The 23,518-nt window shown below is 44.1% G+C and overlaps 1 protein-coding gene across 5 annotated transcripts in view; it reads right to left on the bottom strand.

The window, feature by feature from the left end:
* Nucleotides 1-691: 691 nt before the first annotated feature.
* The window catches only part of INTS9 (integrator complex subunit 9), a 107,430-nt gene continuing 84,603 nt past the window's right edge, over nt 692-23,518 (bottom strand). For 2 of the 5 annotated variants that reach the window (XM_057723357.1, XM_057723358.1), the window contains exons 11-16: nt 20,836-21,007; nt 17,913-18,037; nt 16,328-16,495; nt 5,121-5,219; nt 3,508-3,645; nt 899-1,640 (exon numbers count right to left, since the gene is read on the bottom strand). In XM_057723357.1, coding sequence (XP_057579340.1) covers nt 1,464-1,640; nt 3,508-3,645; nt 5,121-5,219; nt 16,328-16,495; nt 17,913-18,037; nt 20,836-21,007 — 879 coding nt within the window. In that variant the 3' untranslated portion in view covers nt 899-1,463. Of the gene's footprint in view, nt 752-894; nt 1,641-3,507; nt 3,646-5,120; nt 5,220-16,327; nt 16,496-17,912; nt 18,038-20,835; nt 21,008-23,518 lie in introns of those variants that run through there. The other 3 variants (XM_057723359.1, XM_057723356.1, XM_057723355.1) reach the window with 3 other exon arrangements.

Raw genomic sequence — 23,518 nt, 5'->3', positions numbered from 1 at the left:
CCATTTTGATTTCTTTCTGTTTTATACTGCTTTTGCATTCTCAAGATGTTAAAATTTTAAAAAGCTTAACTTGATTTCTCTCCTAGGTTTTATTAGGAAGTATGCTTACATGTGCTGCACAGTTACAATTCTCCTCCTCCTAAACACAAAACTAAATTTTTATAACCATGGCATGTCCACCTCTTGTAATGTTAATCCTCTCCCACAGTTGTAGCCTCTCAGTTTATTCTGTAGACACACCCTAGGCCCTTCGACTGGAATGACCCGCACCTTGGGAAACAGAGACCCATTGAAGCACTCCTGTGCCCCAGGCTGGCAAAGTTGGAGATAGCAAAAATGAAGTTGCCTTTTCCCTCCTCTAATGGAGGACTGCTTTCCACTGACAGGTCCATTCCAGAGAGAAAACTGACAGTCAACTCTCCACAAATCTGAGCAAGTAGTTCTATAGTGTTATATAGTTCTTGGGTCACTGAAGTCCTTTGTGATGCTTTGCTGCTGGCCAGGTTGGACTTCTGACTGAATTTCAACTGGTCTGAAAAGACGGCCAGAATCTACTTCCACTGCTGGCCAGTTCTAAGACTTGTTACGCCACTCCCCACATTTTAATACTAGCAAAATTGGCATGTGTGTGCCAACTGATGTTATCGTAGAGTCGATGTAATCCGGTAAATACCTGTTTTAAACAATTCCATTATTTCAAATGCAGGCACCTGAATTTAATGCTCAGCAGAGCACGGAGAACCCTGAGGATCTGGGGGAGAGGCAGTGATGAGTGAAGGTGGAGAGTGGGGCCTCAGATGCTGGCCCAGGCCCTCCCCCAGAAGGTCAAGGCTGGTGTTAGCACTCTGTGCTTTTCACACTGTCACAGCTCAGATAAAGTTAAGCACCCTTTTGTACAATTTAAGAAATATATTAGTGCACACACCAAACTAAAATTTGCTCTGTTTTCTAAGTTTAGTTCTGTATATTTACATATACTTTCAGCTACTAAATGAATGTATCAAGTGTAGGTTCAACAGAACACAGCTACTTCTATAAAAAATAAGTTTTATTAACAAAATGAGCTCACATTATAAAATACAGATAGATGGGTTCATTTTGCTAATGTTTTGAGGATCATCTTTTTACCTCCCCTTCCACCATTAACCTCCTGGAAAGCTGCTGTTGCGTCGCTCTCACGCTTCTCCTCAGCTCATTGCCTTACCTGCCGGGCTACCCGAGAAAGCCAGGACTGGGAAGAAGACGAACCCTAAGTCTAAAGGAAAAGTTCTCGCCTGAAACAGTGCCAAGAAGCCAGACTGGGAGATTCTGGCTGTAACTCCTGAGAATGTCCCTTGAGCCACTTCTTTATTCCTCAAACCAGAGACCTGCCAGGCTGTGTGTGCTTCCTCTGCTGGGCGCTGGGCAGCCATAGTGAAGGACTGCAGGGTTTCAGGGAAGTGGAGATGGCTTTGATTTTCCACTCAGAACTTCTGTAAGAATTTGAGGACAAGGTCCCGCAGCCGTACCCTGAGCATCTCGTCATTGTCACAGATGATGTGGGTTGAGTCCTCCTCAATCTGGATGAGTGTCTCAGCTTCCTGGAGCAGGACGATATGGCCCTTGGCTGTGTCTTCCACCTTAATATCGCTGAAGCCATGCTGCTCCAAAAGAAAAGGGACAGGAGGCTGGTGGGTGCTCTGAAAAGCCGGAGGGTATTTCAGCAACTGACAGTTCTAAAAATGACAGTTTCTAGACTTGGCTGAACTGAACATTCTAGAGACTGGCATTTTGAACTCTCCTCAACACAATTCTTCAGACTAGTCACAGGATCTACTGCAGCAAAAGAATTCAAATTGAAGCCCTTAAACGTGCAAAATCTCATGCAGATTATCTGAGGAGCACATCCAAGCACCTGGGTTCAGGAGCCCGGGATGCTGGGCTATCCCATATCAGCCTCCATACACACCTACGGTCCCTGGTAAGAAAAAGCTCCATCCTGTCCTAGGACAATGCCCTTCCTCACAGCAAGATACCACTAAGCTTGTTATCTGGCAGATCCCTCCCAAGGAAGAAGATAAAGGCAGCATATCAAATACTTCTCCAGGGCCACCTCCAAGGCTAACTCAGAATTCTTACACATCAGATGTAAAGTTGAGAAGTGAAAAGAGGACAAAAGGACATAAAATACATAATAAACATGACCTAGGAAGATTCTCCATACTTGGTTCTGGAAGCTCACTTGTAGTCTGGGGCAGGCACAGATACTCCTTGCGTAGGAGGAGATGGGGTGGAAATGGTGGGGGGGGGGGGGGGGGCGCGTAGTCAGTGTCGGGTCCTAGGGGTCAATTCCTGGGTGGCCAGGAAGAAGAACTAAATAAGGTCTTTTTGGAAAAGCAAGTTGTTTCAAATTTTTAAGAAACAAGTCAAGCGTGAGTCCCATCAGCAGGGCCGGAGACACGGCACCTTGGGAGGAAGCAGATACTGGTGTGTTCAGGGCACACGGCGTTTGCCGGGGTAATTCCTAGGGGGTTCCCCATGTCACTAGAGGCCAGGAGAGCTGCACAACTTGGGGAAAGCCCTCCCTTCAGGGAAAATTAAATGACTAGTTGAGAAAACAATTCCCAGTAAAGAGAAAGCTTTTAAGAGTTATTTAGTTTGGACAAAAGACAGTAATTTAACAGAAGAAAATCTCTTTTCCTAGAATGATTTACTAGAATTAGTTGCAGTTCTTCTTGCAAGAAGCAGCACAAATAATAATATCTTTAGCCAATTCCTCCTCTTTTCTATCAAGGATTCTATAATTCTGATGCCAAAACAGTGACCTCTGAAGTCCTGTGCCTGAAGCCAGAGTTACAAATCCTTTCAGGTTAAATTTTGTTTTTACTAGTAGACATGAAATCTATTCCTTGAGGGCAGCAGCCATCAGGGCCAAGGGGTGGGAGGGCTGCTGAGCTGGGGAGGGACCACCGTCCTCCATGATGACCGCCTCCTTTCCTCTCCTGCCACTCTGTCTGGAAATTGCAGGCCCTGCCTCCTGAGGATCTGGCAACACTGACCCCTCTTGTCCACACTGCCCCCCAGTCTCGACACCAAATCCCCGAGCCTTGAATCTCCTCAGGCCCCGGCCATGCTGGCTCTGAAAGCAAGGTGTCTTCTCGTGGAGAAGTGGGGCGCTTTCTCCTGGCCACCCCCAGCCCCATCTGTCACAGCTACGTTCTTGAAGAAAGGCCCCTCCTCAGTCCAGTTCCCATGAGAAGTGGGGCTGGTGGGTGGTCTCCCAGCAGCCTGGTGCTGGGTGGGAAGGAAGGGCCAGCACAGAAGCAGCTGGGGCCTGTGGGGAAGGAGGGTCCGCTCTCTTCTAACTCACGCCTGGTTCCGTTCCTGCCGTGCCCAAGGACCGAGCAGATGCTGCAGGGCCAGCAGCTCAGACTGTGGAGACAGCAGCAGCGTACGCTCCTGGGAGCAGGGCCACCGTGGGCAGAGTGGGATGGCGGTGCCTCAGACGGCACAACCCACCACGCTCACCTTCTCCAGCGTCTGCACAAACTGGTCCACGGGGATGGAGCCACTCAGCAGAGGCTTCAGAACCTTGCAGTCTGGAATGTCGTCACTCGCCCGCTTTCTCTTCTTACCACCAGTGGGCTGGGTGGGCCTGGGTGGAGGCTGGGCAGGAAGAGAACAGGATCTTGTCGTGAAGTCACCAGGGAGCCACATTCAGTGCAGGCCACCCCAGGGCCCGAGTGAATCTACTCCACCCTGTGGGACCCTCTTCCTGGAAGGGCCCTGGGCCTGGCGCCCTCTGCCATCAGGGTCACCATCACTTCCAGCTGGATTTCCACATAACACAAACAAGCTAGAGCCAACTATCCACAGAGAATCAACACCTTATTTGGCAAAGGTATCTTCCTTTTATGAAAATCTATTTTTAATTTTCAGTCAACTCAATTCAGTACTGAGTAAAATCTTAATAACCTGCACTGGTAACTATAGGTGGGGCAGCAGTGCCAAGTACACTGGCTTGGGGCCAGACTAACCAGTTACAGTCCTTCTGTCAAGAAAACGAAGGGCAGAGAAACTGCCTCTAAGATGGTGATAATAAAGAGAACTTTGTGAAGATTAAATAAGACAACACCCAGTAAGGACCCAGCCTGGGGTCCAGGGCACTTTAAGTGGACACTATGGGCACATGATGCAAGGAAATAAGAGTAACACAGCCCAGGACTTCCCTGCTGGCGCCGTGGTTGAGAATCTGCCTGCCAATGCAGGGGACATGGGTTCGAGCCCTGCTCTGGGAAGATCCCACATGCCACGGAGCAAACTAAGCCCGTGTGCCACAACTATTGAGCCTATGTGCTACAACTAATGAAGTCCATGTGCCTAGAGCCCATGCTCTGCAACAAAAGGCACCGTAATGAGGAGCCTGTTCACAATGAAGAGTAGTCCCCTCTCAGCAACTACAGAAAGCCCACGTGCAGCAACGAAGACCCAACACAGCCAATAAATAAAATAAATTTATATACAGAAAAAAAAAGTGACACAGCCCAAGCCTGAAAGGGGTTTTCCTCAGGGGGGTGAAGACAAGGGCCCAAAGAGCTGCCCTGCAAGACAGCACACGTGCCATAGAGTGAGGTGCTGGGGGGACCCCACCTGCATGGGGCTCTTCCGGCAGGTCTGCTGTATTTCGAGGCCTCCATGGGTCGGGGCTGTGTCTGTTACCGGGTATTGGCCCTGGTCACCCCCCCTCCCCCCGCCGTGGCCTGCAGGCTCAGGGCGGGCACCTGATGAGAGCTCATCTACAGAGTGCCGGCAGGAGCAAGTGACGCTGATGCGCTCGGAGCTGTGAACGGCACTTAGGATGATGGACGGCCCCATCTCTAAGAATACTTGTTTCTCTTCCCTCCTCTCTCCCTGAGGCATGTGGCCAGAGAAATAACTAGTGAAGAATTGATATGCAGTGCCCTCTCTGTTTCAAATCTAATCCCTCCGGCAGTCTGCTCTCTAGTATCTGCTGGTGTGGCAAGCACTGTCCTGGGGGCTGCCTGCAATGATGGTGCCTTCTCGGGAGGAAGGGTTCTAGTCTCCATAGGCCCTGGAGGTTCCTCATGGATCCCAGCCCAGCCCACCCTCCCCTACGATACCTGGAGAATGTGCTTGTTATCTTTAGTGTGCAGCACGGCTGAGACGGTTGCCAAGGAAATGCCAGGCTTGATCTCCATGGGCACCAGCGAGTCTGCGAGCTGGGAGCAAACGGAGGGAATTCAGTCAGGCTCCCACTAAACCGGGGGGAAGAGGGTGCTGCAGCGGTGCTATTCAGTCAGGGGTTAGGAGGCCATGCTGGGCAGCAGTGCCACCCCCCATGCATGGCTCAGGAATGGAAGGTGACACCCCGGGATCAGCTCACTATGGCCACCAGACCTGCAGCACCACGTGCCCGTGCCAGCCTGGGGGAATGGTACCAGACGTTTGAGTGTCAAAGCTAAGCCTTTAATGATCACCATTCATTTTCTTAAAATTTTTTTACAGCATTATAGTCTAAAATGACTAAAACACTTTAAGTAAAAAAATGTAAACGATTTTTAATTAAAAATACATCACATGCACACAAAATCAACTGCAATGAAGAAAGGAGTTGATACAAGAGCAGACAGAGGAAAAGGGGGTGGTGGCAGCAAGTAAACGGGCTGAGAAGAGGAAGAGAACTAGCCAACCCAGCGCTCTGAGGTACAGTGTCTTTTGCACTGCTTTACCGGAGGCCTCCTGAGACTCCGCAGAGTCACCCAGCGCAGGCAGGTGCGTGCTGGGACCCAGGTGCTGACCCCTCAGCTGCCTCCTTTCATGAGTCAGCTCCCACACAATGAACTGCCAACACCCTGCCAAAAGCTCGCTGTGTGACCCACCATGACCCGTATCCATCTTTCAGGTGGCGTCCAGATGACTCCTAACACGTGTATAGTCTCTCACACCCAACGGTTTCTTCTTACTCAAAATATACATCAAGTGCCGACTTTTCAGGCCAGCCCCTGCCTTCATCCTTGTCACCTCTTCAGTGATAGGCAGAAGGGCAGGGACACTGGCATTTGGACTGAGTGAGCTAATTCCTGGGAACCTGACTTCTCCCAAAGGTGGAGTACACAGCTTTTACCCGTGGGCCATCTCTCCCTAACACCTGAGTCTGATGAGTACCTTCTCCTCTGCAACTTCACAGTCCCCTGACCCAGTCACCAGCAGTGACATGTGATCTTATGAGAGGCCCTAACACTTGGGTTTAGCTGATTACTGTTCTTAAACACATGCAGACCTCAACCTATCCAAGCCTCCTTTATTTAAAAACAAATATGTAAGATGCCATTTATGTAAACATAAAGATCGGTATCAAATGGGCAGAGGAAGCAGCTTAGGATATCTGAAATGACTGGCAAATGAATGTGAGGACTATTTCATGAACCAAAAAAACACAGGGGGATGTGGCCAAGATGGGAGTAGGAAGACCCTGAGCTCACCTCCTCCCTTGGGCAAAATTACAACTATTTACAGAGCAACCATAGATAAGAATGACCTTAAGACTAGCAGAAAATAATCTTCCACAACTAAAGATGTAAAGAAGTCACAATGAGAAGGGGAGGGGCAGAGACATGGTAGAGTCAAAACCCACACACCTGGGTAGGTGACCTGGCAGCCCCACCTGCCAGTGTTCCCGTGGTAGCCAGCTCCACCACAATGGAAGGGCCCATGCAGCTGAGAGGGGGTGACCTTAGAGCATATATGTGCTGACCAAAGGAGTGTGTGCTGCTGGGCCCCATAGGGCGTCTCCTACAAAAGTCCATTCTCCAAGATTGGGAAATGTAACCAACCTACCTAATACACAGAAATAAAAACAGAATTAGGCGACATGAGGAGATTGAGGAATGTGTTACAAACAAAGGAACAAGATAAAACCCCAGAAGAACTGAGCAAAGGGGAGACAAGCAATCTACCTGATAAGAAGTTTAAGGTAATGATCATAAAGATGCTCAATGAACTTGGGAGAAGAATGGATGAACAACACAGTGAGATGTTAGAAGTTTTTAATAAAGAGTTAGAAAATATAAAGAAGAACCAGAGCTGAAGAACACAATAACTGAAACAAAAAACACACTGGAAGGAATCAAGAGTAGATTAGTTGATACAAAGGAACAGATCAGCGCACTGGAAGATAGAGTAGTAGAAATCACCCAAACTGAACAGAAAAAAGAAATGAAGATTGTTTAAGAGACCTCTTAAGCAAGGGACAATATCAAGTGCACTAACATTCACATAATAGGGAACTTGAGAGAAAGGGGCAGAGAACTATTTGAAGAGGTAATAACTGAAAACTTCTCTAACCTGGGAAAGTAAACAGACATGCAGGTCCAGAGAGTCCCAAATAAGATGAACCGAAAGAGGTCCACACCAAGACATACTGTAATTGAAATGGCAAAAAGTAAAGAATCTTAAAAGCAGCAAGGGAAAAGCAACTAGTTACATACAAAGGAAATCCTGTAAGACTATTAGCTACCTTTTCCAAAAGAACTACAAAAACAACCAGAAAACAATTAAGAAAATGGCAATAAGTACATACCTATGAATAATTATTTTAAATATAAATGGGCTAAATTTGCCACTCAAAAGACAGAGAGTACTGAACAGATTAAAAAACAAGGCCCATCTATATGCGGCCTATAAGAGACTCATTTCAGAAATAAGGACACACACAGACTGAAGGTGAAGGGATGGAAAAAGATATTCCATGAAATGAAAAGAAATCTGGAGTAGCTATACTCATATCAGACAAAATAGACTTTAAAACAAAGACTGTAATAAAAGAAGGGCATTGTGTAACGATAAACAGATCAATCCAGCAAGAAGATATAAATGTATATGTACCTAACACAGAAGCACCAAGATCTATAAAGCAAACATTAATGGACTTAAAGGGAGAAATTGAAAGCAATACAATAATAGTAAGAGACTTTAACATCCCACTCACATCACTGAATAGATCATCTAGACAGAAAATCAATAAGGAAACACTGGCCTCTATATGTGTATATGTGAGTGTGTGTGTGTATACATATATAAAACATTACATCCAAAACGGCAGAATATACATTTTTTTTCAAGTGCACATGGAACATTCTCCAGGATAGATCACATGCTAGTCCACAAAACAAGTCTCAGTAGATTTAAGAAGACTGAAATCCTATCAATCATCTTTTCTGGCCACAATGCTGTGAAACTAGAAATCAACTACATGAAAAAAACCTCAGAAAACACAAATAGATGGAGGCTAAGCAATATGCTACTCAGCAAGCAATGGGTCACTGAAGAAACCAAAGAAGAATTTAAAAAATACCTGGAGACAAATGAAAATGTAAATACAACAATTCAAAATCTACGGGAGGCTGCAAAGGCAGTTTTAAGAGGGAAGCTTACAATGATAGAAGCGCATCTCAGGAAACAAGAAAAATCTCAAATAAACAAGCTAATCTTATTCCTACAGAAGCTAGAAAAAGAAAAAAACCCCAATTTAGCAGAAGTTCTAAAGATCAGAGCAAAAATAGACACTATAAATAAATAAATAAAAAGATCAATGAAACTAAGAGCTACTTCTATGAAAAGGAAAACAAAATTAACATAATATCTTTAGTCAAAATCACCAAGAAAAAAGAGAGGGGGACAAACAAAACCAGAGATGAAAGAGAAGTCAAAACTGATACCACAGAAATACAAAGGATCATAAGAGATTACTATGAACAACTACAGGCTAATAAAATGGACAACCTATAAGAAATGGATAAGTTGCTAGAAACGTACAATCTCCCAAGACTAAATTAAGAAGAAATAGAGAATATGAACAGACCCATTACCAGTAATGAAACTGAATCAGTAACAACAAAAGTCCAGAAGCAGATGGCTTCACTGGTGAATTCTACCAAAAATTTAAATCAGAGTTAACACTTACCCTTCTCAAACCAGTCCAGAAAACTGAAGAGGAAGGAATGCTTCCAAACTCATTCTACAAGACCAGTATCACTCTGACACCCAAACCAGACAAAGACAGCACACACACAAAAAGAAAATCTCAGGCCAATATCACTAATGAACACAGATGCAAAAAAATCTCAACAAAATATCAGCAAACCAAATTCAACAATACATTAAAAGGATCTTACACCACAATCAAGTGGGATTTAGCCCAGAGATGCAAAAATGGTTTACTATTCACAAAACAGTCAGCATTATACACCACATTAACAAAGAGAATAAAAATCACATAATCATCTTAATAGATGCAGAAAAAGCTTTTGACCAAATTCAACATCCATTCATGATAAAAACTCTATTTAATAAAGTCAGTATGAAGGGAACATAATAAAGGCCATATATGACAAACCCACAGCTAACCTCATACTTAATGGTGAAAAGCTGAAAGCATTTCCTCTAGGATAAGGAACAATACAAGGATGCCCACTCTCAACACTTTTATTCAGCAATGTACTGGAAGTCCTAGCTATAGCAATCAGAAAAGAAAAAGAAATAAAAGGAACCCAAATTGGAAAGGAAGAAGTAAAACTGTCACTGCAGATGACACAACAATATATATAGAAAATCTTAATGACACAACCAAAAACTATTAAAACTAATAAATAAATTCAGTAAGATTGCAGGATACAAAATTAATATGCAGATTTCTATGCACATTAATGCATAATTAATATGTATTTCCATACACTATTAACAAACTATCTTAAAGAGGAATTAAGAAAACAATCCCATTTACAACTGCATCAAAAAGAATAAAACACCTAGGAATAAATCTAACCTAGGAGGTAAAAGACCTGTGGTTGGAAACTTCTAAAACACTGATAAAAGAAACTGACAATAACACAAACAAATAGAAAGACACACTGTGCTCATGGATTGGAAGAATACTGTTAAAATAACCATACTTCCCAAGGCAATATATAGATTCAATGCAATCTCTATAAAAATACCAATGGCATTTTCCACAGAACTAGAACAAACAATTCTAAAATTTATATGGAAACACAAAAAACACCAAATAGCCAAAACAATCTTGAGAAAGAAGGACAAAGCCAGAGGTATCACATGCCCTGAGTTTCAACTATACTACAAAGCTACAGTAATGAAAACAAAATGGCACTGGCATAAAAACAGACACATAGATTAATGGAACAGAATAGCAAACCCAGAAATAAACACATGCTTATATGGTCATTTAATCTATGACAAAGGAGGCAAGAATGTACTGTAGGGAAAGGACAGCCTCTTCCATAAATGTTACTGGGAAAACTCAACAACTACACACAAAAGTCTCCTATGTCTCATACCATATAAAAAATAAACTCAAAATGGATTAAAGCCTTAAATCTAAGACCTTAAATCATACAACTCCTATAAGAAAACACAGGCAGTATGCTCTTTGACAGTGGCCTTTTGTCTATTTTTTTTGGACGTCTCCTCAGGCAAGGGATTCAAAAGCAAAAATAGGGCTACATCAAATGAAAAAGCCTTTGCACAGTGAAAGATACTCTCAACAAAACAGAAAGGCTGCCTACTGAATGGGAGAAGATATTTGCAAACAAAATAACCGATAATGGTTAATATCCAAAATATACAAAGGACCCACACAACTCAACATAAAAAAATCCCAAACAACCTCATTAAAAAATGGGCAGAAGACCTGAATAGGCATTTTTCCAAAGAAGACATACAGAAGGCCAACAGACACATGAAAAGATGCTCAGTATCACTAATCATCAGGCAAGTGGAAACCGAAACCACGATGAGGTATCACCTCATACCTGTCAGAATGGCTATTATCAAAAAGACAACAAATAACAAGTATTGGCAAGGATGTAGACAAAAGGGAACACTTGTGCACTGTTGGTGGGATTGTATTATAAATTAGTGTCACCGTTATGGAAAACAGTATGGAGGTTCCTCAAAAAATTAAAGAGAACTACCATATGATTCAGCAATTTTACTTCTGGGTATTTACTCAAAGAAAACAAAACACTAATTTGAAAAGATATATGCACCCCTATGTTCAGTGGAGCATTATTTATAATGGCCAAGATGTGTCCACTGACAGATGAATGGATGAAGAAGATGTGGTGTGTATGCGTGTATGTGCAGTGGGATATTACTCAGCCATAAAAACAGAATGGAATCTTGCTGCTTGTGACAACATGGACAGACCTAGAGGGTATTATTCTAAGTGAAATAAGTCAGAGAAAAACAAAATACTATGATTTAACTTATATGTGGAATCTAAAAAACAAAACAAATGAACAAAAAAAACAGAAACAGACTCAGATACAGAGAACAAACGGGTGGCTGCCAGAGGGGAAGGGGTGAGGGGATGAGTGAAATAGGTGAGAGAGACTGATTCACGGGGATGAAATGTACATTATAGGGAATACAGTCAATAATGTTGTAATAAATTTGTATGGTGACAGATGGTCACTAGACTTAGTGTGGGGATCATTTTGTAATGTACAGAAATATCGAATCACTATGTTGTGCACCAGGAACTACCACAGTGGTAGGTCGATTATACTTCAATTAAATAAAAAAAAAAGGAAAAAAAAGAGAAAACATATGAAACCAGTGTGAAATGATCCCACTGAGATGTGTGTGTGCTCCAGGCTCCTGGAAATGCCCATCCATAAATATCCTTTTCCTTCCTACACCATATTGTTCCCATCAAAGGATCAAAGGTCAGGTTGCCTAGCAGAACTTTAAAGCCAAAGAACTGGCTCAGGAGGTCTGCAGATGGCACTGTGGGAACCGAGCAGGTGAGAGACCCTCCCTGGGCAACCCCGGGAATAAATTCTACCTCCAAGAAGACTCTCTGAAGTGGCAGCTCTGCCACAAGGGAAGAGCCCATAACGATGACTCTGCGCAGACACCACTGGGAAGGAGGATGTATCCACCTGCCACCCCAGAAATAGAATTTTTCTATTAGCAAAGACCCATGAGGACCGACGTCAGCTCTCTCACTTCACACTTACAGGGGCAAAGAGGGAGGATTTACAAGGAAGCTGCAGAGGACAGACTTTCATTTAGGGGAGAAACAAGCATCCATTAGTAGTAGCAAAACCAAAGAACAGAACAGATTTTAACCCCTTCGTCTCCCACATGCATTTCCCAGGCAAAACCAAATGATACTTTTCGTTCTATATCTACATTCCACATACAAAGACTTATGTAAAAGAATGTTTCTGAAAGTATTATTTATAATCTGAAAAAGCAGAAATAATAAATGCCCACCAGTAAAGGAATAGTTAAATTATGATGCATTTGATGGACTATCATGCAGCCTAAGATGCTTATGAAATATCTTCAATGACACAGTATACTTACTGTTACTTGAGAAAGATACATGAGGTATGATTCAGATACACACACAGTGAACAGACAATGCAAATACAAAAAAACTGGATTATAATTGATGTCTGGTATTGGGACTAGGACTGATCCTTTTTTTGTCTTTATCCTTTTTCTCCCCTACTTTTTCCAAGTTTTCTAGAATGAACAAGCATACTTTTATTGAAAAATGAATCTTATGACAGAGTCATAAAAATAAAAGCTTGAGAAGCCTGAGGGGCCTTAAAAACAAAAGCAGACCAACCAGAGTGTTGGTTCTTAGGTGTGGTGCAGGGATCCCTGGGGCTCCTGAGTTTCTTTCGGGGGCATTGAGGTCAATATATGATTGTCATTATTTTATTTTTCCAATATTAACATTTTTCTTTATTAAACTTTTGATTTTGAGATAATTATAGAGTCTCAGCGATTGTCATGAATAATAAGATGTTTTGCCTTTTCACTCTCATTCTCTCATGAGGTTTCACTGGAATTTTCTAGAGGTTACGTGACATGTATATCACAACAGATTGAAAGCAAAAGGGGACAGAATCCAGCTGTCTTCTACAGGCAGATGTTAAAGAGATTTGCAAATATAAAACAGTGCCCTTCTTCTCTTTGTCTTTTTTTGGGAAACATTTTCCAAAAAAGATATTTTAGTTAACATCTAATGGGTTTATATTATTATTTATTTAATTCATTAGTTATTCATTTTAAATAATTAAATATTTTTAAAATGTCTCAGTTTTAACTTCTGTTAGGGAAAAATCAGCAGATATAACCCACATACATAAAAGCTCTCAGGGGTTCTAATTTTTAAGAAGTCTTGAGACCAAAAAGTTTGAGGACTGCTGGCTTAGCGTACTGGAATCTGACCCTAAGCCTTCAAGCCCAGCCACTGTAAGTAAGACACTGGCCAGAAGGTACACATCAGACAAAAACACAAAGACACTGACTGGGTCAGAGCCTTCCACTTTACCGTGAGCAAAACGCAGAGGAAATGAAAAGCACAGTCGTAAACACACATCAAACAGCCACAACTACCAGAAATGGGGAATGGTTAGTGCCATGTCTTTGCTATAAACCACAAAACAAAAACTTCTCCCCTTTTTGGATGGGAACTTGCTTTCATCTCTCCCTTCCACTCAAAAAAAAAAAAAAAAAAAAAAAAAAAAATCCATTGTCAATGCCAAACTACTAAAACTAAACAAAACAAAATCTCAACACAGGCAATATTAAGCTGATCGGTTAGGCAACTAAAAGTCTAAAGCAAAGAGCAATTATTTCAAAGTTCCAGCAGAAGGCTTCAGGAGGACAGCTGGTCAAAAAGAGCCCCAGCTGACCTGCAGGAAGACCAAGTTGGTCACCCAGAGACTGGCAGTGACACACAGGTGGGGGTGGGGCAGGTCTCAGGGTCAAGGCTGCTGGTCTACTCCAACTGGACTTGAGGGGGGAGCTTCATGAAAGACAGGACAGGGTGCTGTGCACTCCCCAAAGCCAATCCCTTCCTTCTTTGGCTCAGTGTCAGAAGGTATAAAAGAGGTAGATTTATCTTTTATTTTGGTGATTTAAAATGGGAGCAGACAAGCTAACATGGACTATTTAATCGCGATGAGGATAAACCTGGGCATGGAAATCCCAGGAGCTTATTATTAGTAAGACTGTTTCTCTATAGGTGGCTAGATGGTATTCTTGTTTTTTCTTTAAACACTCAACATCCTGCCTTCTTTTTGCCTTTTGTATTGAAAGCTGGCACAGAGGGAACAGGTCTCTTACACCAGCAGTTCTCACATTTGAGCAAGCATCAGACTCACGCGGTGGGCTGGCTAAAACCCAGACTGCGGGCCTCACCCTGCAGTGTCTGATTCAGCAGCACTGAGGTGGTGCTGGAGAACCTGCACTTCTAGCACGTTCCCGGGGCTGCTGGGCTGCTGACGGATTACACTAAGCACCGCACTGTGATCCCCACAGGAAGGCAGTGGGGCTGTGTGCCCTATCACCACAACAGCACAGATCAGCTGGGGGCTCTGCGCTCACTTAGGTTAAAGGGCAAAATCTGTCACATTTGTTGGGAAGGACCTTTGGGGGACAAACATATTGGTGATTACCTAGTTTCTCCAGAGATGGAAAAGACCAGGCCAAATTGAGTAAGTGTACCTATCTCATAAAATGGGTGAGACAGTCCATGGGAAGTGCTGAGCGCAGGTCCCGGCCCATGGTGAGGGCTCCATAAACATGTTATTTGCATTATGATTAAATGGGGAAGCCAAAGGGCTGGCCTGGTGAAATATGGAGAAAGGATAACCTGGAATTCAGAGCTGAGAGAACTTTTATTCTCTTGGGTCTTGGTAGGATGTGGCCTCAATGGGAAGAGCAGAGGAGAGGCCAGTTTCATACTGTCAGGTGCACTAAGGCGGGAGGAAATTCCTGACACAGGCAGCCCTGGCCACCCCTCTCATGAAGGAGCTGTTATGAGAGAGAAATGCAAGTCAGCTGCTGAGCCGAGAAACAAGAATGTGAGCCATTGCGCTCACAAGCTCCAGCAGAAAATGCCTATTTTTCCTTTTAAAAAGCTAGCAGACCGCAAACATCCAAACGACCCTCAGAGCAGTCAACCTGAGGAGCTGCACATATCTTTCCACCGGTTTACTGCTTACCATGTGTTTTGACTGCCCCTCTAAAAAAATTATCTTTATAACCTTCCCTACTTCATCTCTCCACATGGGCTTACAGGCAGCATTTCTGCCCCCTCGATCCGGCCACGGGCTGTTTGCTGAGGGGACGTGCTGTGATGGCTCCCTCCCTGGGAACCAAGAGTGAAATGAAAATGGATGTAAACTGTTATGATCATCTACTTCTATGTGTCTTAGTGAAAAACACGACTTCTTGATAGTTTTATCTAGCAAACAAGTCTTGCTAGTTTTATCTTGCGGAATCAATTTTATCTAAATTAGTTATGGAAATTCATTTGGATATCCTTTGCCCATTGCTCTTAATTTAAAAAAGAACAACTCAGGTTAACCATGAAAAGGACTGAATGTACTGGACCCTGGTCCCTGTGGATGGCACCTGGCCTTGCTCCACCGCCAGCCTTTGTTAGGGTCCTGGAAACGAGCAACATTCAGGGGCTTGGCCTTCACGTCCAAGATCTGGATACCCTTCTGAGCTCCAGAGAGAATCAGGGGACACTGCTTTTAAGTTTTCCTACTTCTTTTTCCTGTTTGTTAAAAATATGTTCAAGCATCTCGGGAGGCAACAGGAAGACAGAAGCGCATCCTCAGCCTGGTACACTCACTACGGAAGCCGGGACATGTGCCTCCTGATGCCCCTTCCCCACACCTGTCGCTCAGGCACAACACGCCTCAACTGTCCCACACGCATGACCTGCTTTTTAACTTTTTCCCCTATTAAAACAAGCTCAGATTTCATATAACTAAAAAATACTTAGACTTCAAGAGAATAAAATCTTTAAGTTATACTAAAATGCATGCAAATAATAATCAAAGTTTACATTCCTTACTTTTTGGTTACTCTCATCTTCTCCATCTGCCTGTGAACTCAGTGAAACTTGACCCTCACTCATAAATGAGGTCCAGGAAGAACGGGGAAACCCACAACCCTAAGGCGGTTAAGGACAGAGCTGACACCAGCATATCTGTCCCATGTTCTGCCCTGCGCCCTGGCCTCTCGCATCATACACTAAACTTTCATATAAGCAGCGCTCCAGCAGGCCTGATGTTGACAGCTGTTACTTCATTACTTCAAAAATGAGGAGGCTCTGAAAATCCCATCTCTCGTCTCAGTTACTTGCTGAAGGGTCTACGTGGTTTGGTTCATCCATGTATGATACAAACCCCAAAGAAAGCGACCCCTGGGTTGGTCTTCCAGAGGCTCAAGTGGAAAACTGGGTTTAACCCTGGGAAGCAGCACGGCTCACCTCTGGCATGATTTCGATCTTCTCATACCGACGCTTGAAGGGCAGGGCGAGGACCTCGGCGCGCCGATAGGACATGGCAGGTGGCTGGCAGTCAATCATCAGGTCCATCCGGTGGGACTGTGCCGGGGGCGGCTGGGTGTACTGCTCTGGACAGACCACGTGGAGGGGCTGAGGAACCAGAGGGGCAGGGGCAGGCGAGGAGGAGGAGGAGGAAAGGACAGGAGGCCGTGAGACGGAAGCAGGCCCATCCCTCATCGAATCCTCCCTTCGCGGTGCACAGGCTCACCACTTGGCTGTTTTGAACTCTCATCCTCTCAAACCCAAGCAACCAGTGACCAAAGTGGGGGTGGGGGAGGAGGGTGGGTGGGAAGAAGAATAACAATTTCAGAGAAAAGCCCTGACCTGCCAGACATGTTGACAAGCAAGGGATTTAGTGCCTTGGTTTGCATTTATTTTTTACACTATATTTAAGTCACTTTGATGGTGACATCTATGGGTCTACCCACAACTAGTCTCTAAGTCCCTTGAGGGCAGTCTTCTTGTCACTTACCATCATCGACTGGTAATGCTACTGGCTGGTGAGCAAGAACTCTGACTTTTTGCACTAGTTTGGTTTTCTGGCCTGAACCTGCAGGTCCACTGGTACCAGGCAGTGGGCAATGGTCAGCCCATATCCTCAGTTGTGTAGGACACACTGATTCAGAATTTTTTTTTTTTAAACAAATGTCTCTTTTTATTATCTTGAGAGAAAAACAATTAATAAGCCAATGTTTACATTGGCCAAATACCACCCAACTGCCAACTGAACGTGGCATCCAGAGAGTCAAGGTGTTGTCACTGCTTTTGTTGAAGAGTCTGGACCAAACCTCAAGTTCCCAGAAGGACAAGGCTTCCAACAGGCCCGATGGGTTGCGTTTCAAAGAGCACTTGTTCTGAGCTGCCTTCCTCACCAACTCCCACCACCCCTCCAACGGCCGAAACACGGGCCACCCAAGTGGTAAGTGACCCAGGGTAGTGAGTTCTTCCTCCCTGCTCTCCCTCTGGATCTCCTTCTGGGCGGACAGTCTTCCTATCGCCTACGCTTTACGCTAACTGCTCCTTCCGTTTTCCTAAGGCAGAAAATGCAAAATGAAACAAAAAAACAACAACCACTACCAAACCAAAACAATCCACTAACAAAAAGCCTAACACTGTGGTGCTAACCCACATGTGCAACAAGGGCTCAGTATATGTTTCAGTTCAGCTGTCTTTCAGCTTGAAGAATATATTTCTAGAATGATTTTTTTTTTTTTGGTGGCAGGAGGGGGACAATTTGTTTTTAATTGGACACAAATGGTCCTCAGCAACAATAATACACTGTTTATGCCTTCTTTCCCTCCCACTTTTGATTTCTTTAGAGGATTTCTTTCAGGGCATAAAGCCCACTGGTTTGGAGTCTGGAGGGTACCGGGCTGAACACTCTGCAGAGCGAGGATGGGTGAGGAAGAGTAGCAGTGCAGCTTGCTGCCCCGGCCCGCGCCCTGCAGACACAAACCACGCCGAGGCGCCAGGACTGCGGGAGCCACCGGCACAGCTTCCCCATTACCTGCACTTCTTTGAGCAGCTTTGACACCTGGATGAAATTCAGTCGTGTATCAATGGGGCAGTATATGCACTTCATGGCCAAGGGCTGGTAGGGAGCCAGTGCTTCCAGGTACGAGAAGTCGGGTTCTAAGGGGAGCACAGGAAAGAAAAGTTAAAATGCCGGCAACAGAGGAGTGGCCGAGTGAGGAAGCAGCTGGTGTGGTTGAGACCCAGCAGATGGCCCGCATGACAGGAAAGGCACTGAAGGTCACGGGTGCCGGATTTCTCACTATGGGAGAGAGGAGTGATTTACGAATAAGGAGAGGGAGAGGCTGGACTGGACGCTGCAGAATGGACATGGAATTGGAGGGACGCGTGTTGAGCTCAAGGTTTTCAACATGGAGAGAGAGAGATGAGACAAGTGAGGGGATAAATTAGTAAATGGGGGAGAAAGGAAAGCTCTTCTTTGCAACAAAATGCCAACTAATAAATGTAAAAGAAGCGATGAAATTGAAAAAAAAAATCACCATTTGGCAACCATCAGAGTAATAATTTATTCAGACCAGAATCATCAATAGATGCTAAAAAAAATTAGCTAAACATCTGGGGAAGACCAGCATAAGTACATAGTCTTCCCTACAAGATACTGATTAATACAAAAGTGGTGACTTCACACTGGAGAAATCCAGCACAGGCCATTTGAATCAAGCGCTCAAAGATCACCCCCAGATAGAAGACAGATCACATGCCTCCTACTTGACAGTATGCACCCAGAAGGAAAAGGAAGGATCTTAACCCCATGTCAACAAAATGCTTGTGCTGAGGCTGTGGTGCCCCCTCAGCAGAGCCAGTGCAGCGCCTGGGAACCGTCCTTGCCACGTTGGCCGGTTTGTTCTCTGCATGGCCGGCCTGGTGGGGACTGTTTACTCTGCTCGAGGAAGCTGCCCACCTTGGGCCAAAAGCAGTGGCTCAGTCCTGGTGTGAAAAACAATACGTAGGTTCCCGACACAGTCTGTGCCTCACGAGGACGCCACTTCCTACAGTCCCTGGCTCCACATACCGCTCCCAGGAACTTATCCAGTGAACCCAGGGTAGCTCATAGAACTTCCAGATTTTTTAAATGACCTCCCTTGCAATGGATTCTCTCTACCCAGGAAGAACACAGAAACCACCCAAATGAGGCCAGCATGGCTGCCTGGAGGGTAACTGCCTCTCTCTGTATGGATACTGTGCGAGCTACAATTCCCACAGTCATGATACGACCAGATTAAGTGGCCTCAAATCTAGCAGACATTGTAAACGACACAACTTGTGCTCTGGAAGTGCAACACACCAGTTTAAATGTAAATTCCTTACCGAGATGAATGTCTGGTAATGAATGTCATGGACAATCATGTAGCCCTTGCTTTCTTCTTAGCTGGCTGAAGGGAAGTTTATAGTATAGCAACACTTCTTCTGTGCCTTTGTAATACTGTACCCACGTCACAACAGAGCTGACATCTCAAAAAAGTACAGGAGAGACCCCTCTTAGTCCAGATGACTTCCTGCTTAGCAGAACTTGGCAATGGTGAGGCTCTGGGTATCGTGAATCAATGTCTTACGGCCTGACTTCCTCTGCCTTTGGCTAAAAGGGGGCCTGGGAGGGAGAACAGCAGCCCCCAACAGCTGCACTTCTGAGCACTGCCGGCACTCACAGCCAGGCCACGTGCCCACCTGCTGGACCTAAACCACTGCACATGATGCTGACATCAGAAAAGGCCACTCAGTGACCACGATGGATCAAGACAAAAACAAGACCCTCCATAGTCATGCCTGAACACAAGACCATAAAACTATCCAAACCATGAAACAAGCAAACACTGCTCTATCTTGGCTCCATTCTTCTTGCCTTCTAGATAAGAATCAGTAAGATACCCAATCAGAGAACTACTGCTTCCTGATGGCACCCAAGCCAGAGCAACGAACCCACCTCCAAAATCACCTAATCCAAGGTCCGAATCCTTAAGTTCTTTTGAACATGCCCTGCGATGCTTCCCGCCTTCCCATGACAGTATCCCCCCTCACTGTAGTGGGTTAGTACCCCAACTTTGTTCGATTACTGGTATGTTCCTGATGGCCTCTGGCTGGTCCTCACAAGAGGCCAAGCACAGGGAAGGGCCCAAGCATCCCTGACCCCTAAGCTCTGGGCATAGCTAGACTCCTCCTACGTTGCTATCAACTCTAAGAAGACAACTGGTACTTTCTCAAAAGGCTTTTGTGCCAGGCACCATAAGAAGTGCTTTCTTATAACAATTGACTAAATGCACAGAGCTGCCTGAGGAGTGACCAACAATCCCATTTTACAGAAGAAAGTGAGCCCAGCTTAGGTTATAGTAACTCAGACCAGATATCAGTTTAAGGTTTTTACTTCATTGCCCATGGGATTTTCAAATCCCAAGGCTGTCTGAAGACTGTGAATTGATGAAATAAGACAGTGATTAAATAAAACCCCTAACTTGCCCTCATTAAAGGATTAGCTTTATTCTGAGAGGTTCACCTCCACAAGAAAAACTGCAAGCCAGAGTAAACTATAACCAAAGGAGCAAGATCCATCTCAACAAGTAATTTATAAAGGGTAAAGCAAAACTGATGACTAGAATTCCTGTAGTTCCTGAACAGCTTACAAAATCCTTTTGAAAGTAGTTCTGGACCAGAGATCTGTCTCGGGGTAAGTCTACAAAAATGGATATGAAAGCCCTGTCTAGCGCACTGACCTAACAGGACATTTTGCTATGTTCTTACACTGTCCCTTCTGGGTGCTTTATCTTTTGGTATTTACAACAGAACAGTGGTCATATTTATGCCTTACTGTCAAATTCTTCCTGGGGGTCTCTACCTGGTAGGTAGCAGGTATTCAGGGATGCTCCCAGTGGGAAGGGCAGGGTTTTGTTTGTTGGTATATTTACCTGTGAATATGACAGTGTTGAGACTAGATTTCCCCCAGAGCTCCATGAAATGGACCACATCCCCAAACCGGAGGGAAGGGTGTCCAGTGAAGACCACACATGGCTGTCTGAAATCGTTGCTGAAGTCTCCATGGATGCTGGGGTAGTGCTTCAGCTTGTTGGTCTGAATGAGCTAGAATACGTATCAAAAGCAGATGAAAAGACGTTAGCCTGCCCAGGAAGGAAGAACCACAGCATGGAAGAGTGAGCAAAACAAATTAAGAATTCAAGATAATGCTATTAAAATTAACCAAAGATCCAAAATTTTTACCTACAGTGTGACTTTCTCAAAAGATGGGACTTTTTGGTAAAATCACCATACTTAATGGAAACTTTTTTTTCAGGTTGTTACGGCCTGATTCTGTCTAACCCTTTCTGACACTCTTGAGCCCCAGGCCCAGAAGGCCCCCATATCAGTTACTCTTTGAAGTACAAGCAACTTTCCCAAACTCTGTGCATCACCAACTTCTATCAACAGTAAACACCTCACACAAGAAAAATTGTTTACCAGCACAGGACCGCTTCTTGACAAGGTAGAGCTGTGTTAAGTTACCGTGGGGACTTAAGCAACACAAGAACAAATTGGCTTTCAGAAATGTGGGACTGTGCAGGCCACGTACAGCCTCAAACCTGTCTCAAGGGTGAATGTTTTGAACCCAAAAGGTCTTCCTTCCAGCACAACACTTGAAACCACCCTCCTAACGTCAGGCCCGACCCAAGGCAACACCACATACAGTTACAACCACAGATGGCATCTTGTGACACTGCTCAGAAGATCTTCCTGCTGCCTCAGCTGCACTGCCCCACTCTAGCACCAAAAAGTCAGACGACAAACACTCCCCACTTTGGAGACCATAAATATCAACTAGTTTGAGATGCTGTTTAATGGATAAAGAAATGGTCTGTGACACAGTTCAATCCTGTAGTCACCCATAATGCATAAGAGGGGAGCCCAGGCTACAACTCCAAGCGCACCTGCAGTCACCCCAACAGTGAGGATGAGGATGTGGCCAGAATGGGGCTGTCCCCAAATGGAAGCCAAACTCCCATTTTGAAGATTTAATCTTTAATTCAGAGAGACTACTTTCATCAGCAAGACTACTCTGGAGATCTTAATCAGGTGTCACATGCCTGGATGGGATATGAATAGTAAAGATGCAACAATCATTGCATTCCTACTTCCCTCCCAAGTTATATACAAATAAAACTGACATTCTTTTTTATAACCTACCTGGCCAAAAACATTACTTGCCCCAGTTAAACAGGTGAATGGCTGACTAAAGGACTAGTTCTATTGTATCCAAAGATGTTAAGGCAATGAATGGGATTCAAAGAAGAGCAGCAGGTCTTTGCACATAAGTCATTTTTTAGGCAAACTAAGATAATTTATTTTTTTGGCCAACTAGACCTACTTTTCCAGCTGACTTACTACCTTTTTGACCACCCAGAATTACCTTTGTGCTGATTTAAGGTCCAAATTGTACAGGCAATGAAACTGTAGGGTAGGAATTCTGTAAAGCAATTTTTTTTATCAGTACTAAGGGCAGAACTGTATTTTCTTGTGCACACTGGTTACACAATATCGACTATTAACTCCATCATGCCCTAATATTGATAAACTCTATATTAGGAACCCTGATCACGCAACTATGGTCTTTTCACATTCCTAACTGTGAACTGAGACAAAGGTCATCTGTGACATACTTGTGGGTAAGAACATGGGAACACCCTTAGAGAACAAGTTCTGAAGAAAGGCTAATTGTTATTAGGGGAAAGGCAAATTTAGACTTTCAGTGGTAAAGCCTACCACAAAGTATGTTTTGCTACACTTAATTTTCTGACATGTGATATTTAGTCTGAACTTCACTCTAGTAATGACAGAGCTTGCAAAAATCTTGGCTGCTGTAAGAAGACTATGAGGACCGCAAATAACTTCCTCAAAACCTTTCACTTGACATTCTGGTTCATGAAAGGCCTGTCCTTTGGAGTAGGAAAACAGCAGTCAGATTTAAAATAATTAGCAGGATATTTGTTGCAATTTACCTTTGAGCCAACAGTCAACTGCGTAACAAATAAGCCAACGACATCCCTATACGTAAGTACCTGCACAGACACTCCAAACTTGATGAAATTTTTACAAACTGAAAACTTCCATGTTCCCATATGCACATCAAGAATCAGCATTACCAGCTCCTCAGAAATCCCTCTTTGTCCCCTTCTGGGTACTGCCTACCCCCACTGCTACCTCCAGGAAAACCATTCTCCTTGGCTTTTAATATCATAGATGAGCTTTCTATGTGTTTGAACTTTTATATAAATAAAATCACACCACATCTACTCTTTTATATCTGGCTTCATTCACTAACATTATGTTTGTGAAATTTATCTACATTGTTGCATATAATCGAAGCCCCTTCATTCTCTTTGATGTAAGGTATTCCACTGTGCGAATATACCACAAAATCCGTTCAGCTATTGGTGGGCATTTGGGTACATTTCAGCACTATTACCAAGAGGGCTATGAAGATTTCTGTGCAGATCTCTGGGTGACACACCTGCATTTCTGTTCAGTACAGACTTTAGGAACAAAACTGCTGCGGCATAAAGGACATCATAGTCCTAGGTTCAACTCTGTCTGTTTCCT

The sequence above is a fragment of the Hippopotamus amphibius genome, chromosome 2, assembly GCF_030028045.1.
Source record: "Hippopotamus amphibius kiboko isolate mHipAmp2 chromosome 2, mHipAmp2.hap2, whole genome shotgun sequence".
Taxonomy (NCBI): domain Eukaryota; kingdom Metazoa; phylum Chordata; class Mammalia; order Artiodactyla; family Hippopotamidae; genus Hippopotamus; species Hippopotamus amphibius.
Note: the sequence above shows the minus strand (reverse complement) of the source record. Positions and strands in the feature narration are given on the sequence as shown.